The sequence below is a fragment of the Cryptomeria japonica genome, chromosome 7 (genome assembly GCF_030272615.1).
Source record: "Cryptomeria japonica chromosome 7, Sugi_1.0, whole genome shotgun sequence".
In the NCBI taxonomy this organism is placed as follows: domain Eukaryota; kingdom Viridiplantae; phylum Streptophyta; class Pinopsida; order Cupressales; family Cupressaceae; genus Cryptomeria; species Cryptomeria japonica.
In genome coordinates this window covers 182,620,897-182,628,278 of record NC_081411.1, presented here as the reverse complement: position 1 = coordinate 182,628,278, position 7,382 = coordinate 182,620,897, and the positions used below count along the sequence as shown (strand labels likewise).

Sequence of the window (7,382 nt, the reverse complement as noted above, 5' to 3'; positions counted from 1 at the left end):
ATAATCTAAATCATGAGTTCAACTCTTGATTTGCTCGTGGTATTGATGAGGCCCATTCCACATCCTTCTAAAAGATTATAAATATGCTTTCCCTATAAAAACCTAACCTCTAGATCATTAGACTAAGTATGACTAACTCTCAATTACTGAGATTAAAAAGATATAAATAAATAAATTGAATCTTCCACAGATTAACTTTGATACCTTTCTATTTATTTATATATAAATATTATATTTGTTTTCAATTAGGTATTGAGAAGATGCGCAATGTAAGATCCGCATGATCCATAAACGTCCGAGGAAACCTTCTGAAAAATATATATCAGTGAAGAGAAATACTTTGAAGTCTAGCTTGTAAGAGAATCCCCAAGGTAAATACAGCATGCAGATGGCCTGGAGTGCAATCTTTCCGCACTCGCTCCGTGTTTTGCTGTTTGTTGGCATCACTGTGCTGTTTATTGCTCAACTCGTACCAATATGCAACGGACAGATCAAAATATGCAACGGCAATACCAATACAAGCACCAAATTTCGGAGTAATTTGAACATCGTTCTTAATAATCTTGTAGATAATACATCGTCGTCAAATGGTTTCAATATCTCTACTTCCGGCCAAGGTGCAGACAAAGCTTCGGGACTCCTCCAATGTCTGGGAGACGTAAGCAGAGAAGAATGTCTCAACTGTTCACGAGAAGCAAATACCACCGTCCGCAACTCTTGTAAAGATGCCATAGGCGCTAGGGTTTGGCTGGACAACTGCTACATACGCTATGAGAATTATCCTTTCGGCGGACAACTAAGTATCGACGGTCAGGTTGATCCCGGTACAGCCAAGGCCCTAGGTGATCCTAATTTGTTTAGTGCGGCAGTTAAGGCACTTTTACAAAATCTGTCAGATGAAGCCCTTGGTTCGCCTGGTCGATATTCTTCTGGACAAACAAATGCTTCTGTGACTTACCAAACATTCGGTTTCGTCCAGTGCTGGAAAGATGTGACTAATGTTAGCGACTGCAACTCATGCTTATCAACTGCAATTAAGAAAGTGCTGGATGCGACTGAGAATGGAACTCGTCTTGGAGCTGTCGCCGGCTTGGGAAGTTGCATGGCACGTTTTAGCTCAGTCTTATTGCCTCCTACACCAAGTAATATGCGTATCGTTTTTTATTCCAATCTAATTTAAATTATCCTTGTATGCTGATTACTGCGATAGCAAATATTTACTAAAGGATAGATGTGCATGAACAACGACAAAGAAACCCTAATCAACAATGGGTTTTTCTGATAGAGCCTGTAAATATTATGCATCTCTTAAGTAATACCTGTGATACGTGCTGTTATTAGTTTAATATCTGCCATAGGTGTTATTAGATTTTTTTGTTATAGATGTGCAGCCATGGGTTTTACTGATAGAGCCTGTAAATATCATGCATCTCCTAAGTAAACCTGTGATATGTGCTGTTATTAGTTTAATACTTGTCATAGGTGCTGTTATTAGAATTTTTTGTTTTGTTCTTTTTAAAGGGATCAAAATATATGAAACAATATGTTTAAAGAGATTATATCTAAGGACTTTCAAATAGTTATGATTATCACAGAAAATAAGATAAAAGAAGATTCAAAGGGGTCTGGATAAATCTACCGCCCCCAAGAATTCATATAAATCTACCGCCCCCCAGAGTTCATAACTTTATAGGAAAAAATAAAGAAGAAATTACAATGATCTACCATGGGTTTTGCTGAATTAATCTGTAACTATTAAGCACTTCCTAAGTAATATCTGCTATAGGTTTTTTAAGGGATGAAAATATATTAAATAAGATGATTAAAGAGATTATAAAAAGATTTCGAAATAATTAATGAAAATAAGCAAAGGTCTTCACAAACCTACCACTCCAAAGAATCCATAACTTCAATAGGAATACAGAAGAAATTATAATGATCGGCCATGGGTTTTGCTGATAGAACCTGTAAATATTATGCATCTCCTAAGTAATACCTGTCATAGGTGCTTTTATTAGTTTATTTTTCTTTTCTTTTTTAAAATTCTTTTGTAAAAGGATTAAAATATACTAAGATGTTTAAAGAGAGTATAAAAGAATTTTCTAATAGTAACGGTTATCACAGAAAATAAGGTCAGGAAGATTGAAAGAAGTCTCCCACAAATCTATTACCTTCAAGAATTCATAACTTTAGCAGAATTTGTGTTTGTTCAAACTAAAAACTAAAATCATAGAATCTACTTTCAAAAATAATATTCCTCTGGCCGAATTCGCAAAGCATTTTTTTAAATAACAACATTTTAATTGGGTTTATATTAGATTACTAAAGATTTAAAGGAATCTACTCTGCAGAAAAATCTTCGAATAAAGTGGTTATTGTTTTGGGTATTCTCGGCGGCTTGTTGGTGGTGCTACTGTTATGTCTGTTTGCGTTCCGAAGAAAATTGAAGTCTGTAATATTAGGGAAGCCAGAAATCGTAAGGAGAGGTAACATATCAACGGACCATAGATGCGAAATTCCGATTTCTATTTTTGTTTTCTCTTCTGTAATACTAATTACTTATCCCGAATGAATCCAGATGCAGATATGGATTCGGTGTTCAGCCAGGAGCCTGAATTGGTGTTTACCTTGGAGAATATCAAGGTTGCAACTAGAAATTTCGATGAAGATAACAAACTCGGTGAGGGAGGATTTGGCTCTGTATACAAGGTAACATTAACTATAAGAAAACCCAAACATAATGTTTCCTTGTTCTGGACAGCCACACTATTTACATTATTGAATTAATCAAGTCTAGAGTTACATATTTCATGCCTGTTTCAGAAAATTATTTTTCTTTTGATCACAGATATGTCCTCAAGCGCAGAATTTTCAGATAGAACTAGAAATATTTACAGGCAATTTATCGTCTTAAATACATATTTGCTACACTATTAAAGTGAAGAATGAATTCTCCTTAAAATTATCAAATAAGCTCGTCGTCTTCTACATATAACTTTTTTCCTTTCTTCTATTATATCCAAATAACTAAATACAAAACTCTTCGTTTTACCATATTGCCCAAATAATGGAAGACAAGATTTCCATGTTGTCAATTGTGATAGGTATAAGCTTAATTGTTATGTGTTCTTCTATGTTAGGGTACAATGCCGGATGGAAAGCAAATAGCAGTAAAGAAGCTCTCCTTAAAATCTTCGCAAGGAAAAGTGGAGTTTCTAAACGAAGTCAAGCTGGTGGCCAAAATTCAGCATCGTAATCTTGTGAATCTTCTTGGATGTTGCGCAGAGGGATCAGAACGCCTGCTTGTTTATGAGTTCTTAGTTAACACAAGCCTTGACAAAATACTATTTCGTGAGTTTATTCATTCTAGTTCTAAGAAGGAAAGTGATACAGTACTTGTTTATTTCTTGGCTAGTTAAATTCTAAGTCACAAAACACTGGTTCTTATCTTTGGTAATTTATTTTAACGTATGGCTACAGATCCAGAGCGGAAAAAGGTACTTGACTGGAACAGGCGTTTGAACATCATATGTGGAGTAGGGCGTGGCCTCCTATACCTGCATGAAGATTCTCAGCTGAAGATCATTCATCGAGACATTAAGGCAAGCAACATTTTGCTTAATGAGAAATTGGAACCAAAGATATCAGATTTTGGCTTAGCAAGACTGGTTGGTCAAGATGAGACTTTTGTCAACACAAAGGTTGCAGGAACATAGTAAGTATCTGAGAACTGCATTTACTTGATGGAACTAGGATAACTTCCCTTCTCGATCCCTTATTTGTTACTCAACAATTGCTATTAATTATCCTCATAAAAAAGTAGTTTAGGGAACATGCTGTGAATTAATGACATATAAAACATATATATTTGATCACAACAAATTTTGTACTTTCATTTAGTTTTTTTTTTCTTTATTATTTAAAAACTTATTCTTGTTATTTATTAGAAGTAATTTTTATTTTTAGAGTAATTGTTGAAGTTGTTATTAAAATTGATATTTCTTTTTTGGTATGCAGTGGTTATATGGCACCAGAGTACGCTATGCTAGGGCATTTATCTGCTAAAGCTGATATCTATAGTTTTGGCATTGTCATTTTAGAAATTATATGTGGAAGAAAGAACACTGATGTTAAATTGTTCCCTGAATTTCGAAGCCAATTAGATAGGGTAAGATAAAATCATTTTGGTATAATTTTCTTTTAAGCTATATTTTTTTAAGATATATTATAGAAAAGGATATATGTTCCCTCAGTTTTAAACCATATTCTTTTGCAGGTATGGAGATATTATAGCAAAGGAAATATTATTGATATAATTGACAAGGATATAGTTGAGAGTATTACTAGTGAACAAGTTTCAAGATACATTCACATTGGTCTTCTATGTACACAAGAAGATGCGTCAATTCGTCCACCCATGGTTAATGTATATGCAATGCTTTCAAATCCTTCTATAACCGACTTGCCAGAAATCACAAAGCCTGCTTATCTAAAAGTTGCACATAAAGATGTTCTAAAACATACGCATAACCCAACATCTCCCAAAAGTGAAACTTCTGTTCTTTCAAACTCATTTGATTTTTCTATTAATCCGTCAGTCTATCCATCTATCAATGATGAATCAATAACGGATTTGGGCCCTAGATAATGCTTCTTACACTTCTACTTTATTGCAAGGACTACAAGGTAGCCAAAAGCTGTATAAATGGTTTGCACATCTACTATGTTTGAAACCAATAAAAGTATTTAATGTATGGTTTGCACATCTACTATGTTCGAAACCAATAAAAGTATTTAATGTTAATATATTTGTAAATTAATGGATGTTTGTGAGGATTAAATTATGCATGTCAATATTAAATTAAGGCACTTGTTAAAAAAATGAATTATTTTTTGTTTATTTATTCGATTTAAAAACAACATTGTGAACCATGCCAATCTGCAATTCATAAAAAAGTTGAGAGAGGGGGGGGGTGTGTATCAGTGGCTATTTGGTTGTTTTCTAATTTTGTTGTTTTGTTACTAGTTTTATCTTGAGCATTTTATATATGTTTGAAATTATTGTAGTATTAAGGTAGGGATGGTAAAATTTGTAATATCAATATCCTATTTTAATGTTTCTACCTATGAATTGTGAAAAATATACAAAAATAAATTGCAAGTTTTAATTTTAACTACTTATCTTCAAAGTAATTATTTGAGCTAGAGGATGATTATCTTCATTGTTAGATAAAAAATAATCTTTTAGTATTTCTTAATAAACTCAATATTGACTTTGTACTATGTAGCCTTTACTATTACCATGATTTTATCATTATGAATTGATTTAGATAAGATAATATATACAAGAATATAAATAATAAATGAAATATAAAATATGTAGATGATAATAAATAAATATAATTATATAGTATGAATATATGTCTTTTTATAAACTCATATCCCTTCCCCTGAAACAAGCCTTCTCTAAATTATATTAGCTTCATTTAGTACAAGATTTACATGTACATGACATTTATACAACCAAATAAATTATATTAAAATCATTCAAGAAAATAATTTTTTAATACAACATTAATTTTTTCCCATTCAATATTGTTTATATTATATACTATATAGAAAATTTTGAACACCTTCAATCAAAAAATTTTAAAAATATTTTTTTTTCACTCTCATTAATTGCGATGCCATGAAAGCCTAGAAATGTATAGCTACTAAAATCTTTGACTATAATAGATTCACCAATAATGCAATTATAAATAGAAAAAAAATTGCATGGTCTAAAAAGAAATGTGAATACTTTTTCTTTATCTCTGACTTGTGTATTCTTGTTAATCCTTGAATGCATCCATATTGATTACAAAATATCAATAATTTTATAAAATCATGTTTTATCCAACGGAGACTCATGCATATCATATTTTACTTCAAGAAATAATGTTTTAAATGACCCACTTTTAACACTTCTATTGTATTTTCAATTGATTTAAATTCCGTAAGATTCTAGTTGTAAATCTACATTCAAGTGTTTTTCTTTGTGTGAATGTTAATTTTATTTAAAAAAATTCTTTCCATTAAAATTAACAAAGATTATAAAAGTGATTTGATTATTAAAGTTAGGTTAGTATTGGCTTTTGTCTCATTTTATTACCCTTGTATTTTGGGTAAGTGACTATCTATTCATGTGGTGATTATCTCCTCTCTATTGAAGATGATTTATATGAACAGAAAAAAAATAGATTTTTTTATAACTTTGGAATGATTTTAATTTTAATTGAATTTATTTTTATAAGACTAATTGATTTTATATATATATATATATGAGGATAAATGAGGATAAACAATGTACATGTAATATTGATTTAACTATATATTTTTATTGAATATATAGTTATAATAAAAAGAGTAATGTGATATGACCACTATTTTTATATCAATATAATGCTATATGCAAGATTTCTAAATGTAAGAGTTGGCATGGAATGCTCTATACCATGCAAAGTTTGGTTGAAGATTGTAGTTACTAAAGATTTAGGAACTTCATGAAAGCACAAGAGAGATTACCTATCAAAGAATAATGTTATTTTATTAAAGGATCCAAATAGTATACTAATATATAAGATAAGTAAATGAGACTACAAAGGGAACCCCTTATGGGAGGTACCTAAGGCTACCACTATTATACAAGATTTCTTCTCTTAAGTTAATTAATCATTCATATCCCAATAATTAATTATAACATAGTTAATTAATTATCTTCATTTTATCATCCTTTAAATAATATTTAATCAATTCTAATTTGTCTACTTCTTCAAAGGTTGGTTAATATTAAATATATATTAATAAAAGTTAGTTAATTAATTAAGTAATATATCCTTAATCCTCATTTAAATTTTCCTCAATTTAAAATTCTTCAAATTCCATATCTTTTAGTCATATGACATGTGTCCTCTAAGACTTTGTAAATTCTTACATGCACATTTCACTATCACCTCTTCCACCTCATTGTTTGACCAATTATTTTACTAGTTGCTCAGACATGTGAGATACTCTTCCTTGTAGAGCCACCTAGTGCTTTCCTCTTTTTTCCATTTGTCATCTTTCCAAAACTATTTCTGATACTATTCCACTTATGTCTCCACTTTTTATTTTAATCTTCTTTTTGGCATGTTCTCACACACATGTGAGCACACCTTTCCCTCTTTCTCATGCAAAATTATATTTTCACATGCTACCACCTTTTGAAACTTGTTATAAGTCTAAATCCTTTCACTGTTCTTCAATAATGACCATCTATCTCATAGTAATACCTTGACCCTTCATTCAAAAATCTATATACAGGAGTCTCTCCCCTTCCTTCATCATCACTTGATGCATTTTAG

At 31.0% G+C, this 7,382-nt stretch overlaps 1 protein-coding gene across 1 annotated transcript; it reads left to right on the top strand.

The window, feature by feature from the left end:
* Window positions 1-248: 248 nt before the first annotated feature.
* LOC131027887 (cysteine-rich receptor-like protein kinase 15) lies at window positions 249-4,822 on the top strand. The gene is made up of 7 exons (XM_059207909.1): window positions 249-1,142; window positions 2,352-2,486; window positions 2,579-2,709; window positions 3,141-3,351; window positions 3,481-3,715; window positions 4,018-4,168; window positions 4,277-4,822. The coding sequence occupies exons 1-7, from the start codon at window positions 383-385 to the stop codon at window positions 4,646-4,648; spliced, it is 1,995 nt and encodes a 664-aa protein (XP_059063892.1). The 5' UTR covers window positions 249-382; the 3' UTR covers window positions 4,649-4,822.
* Window positions 4,823-7,382: the final 2,560 nt, after the last annotated feature.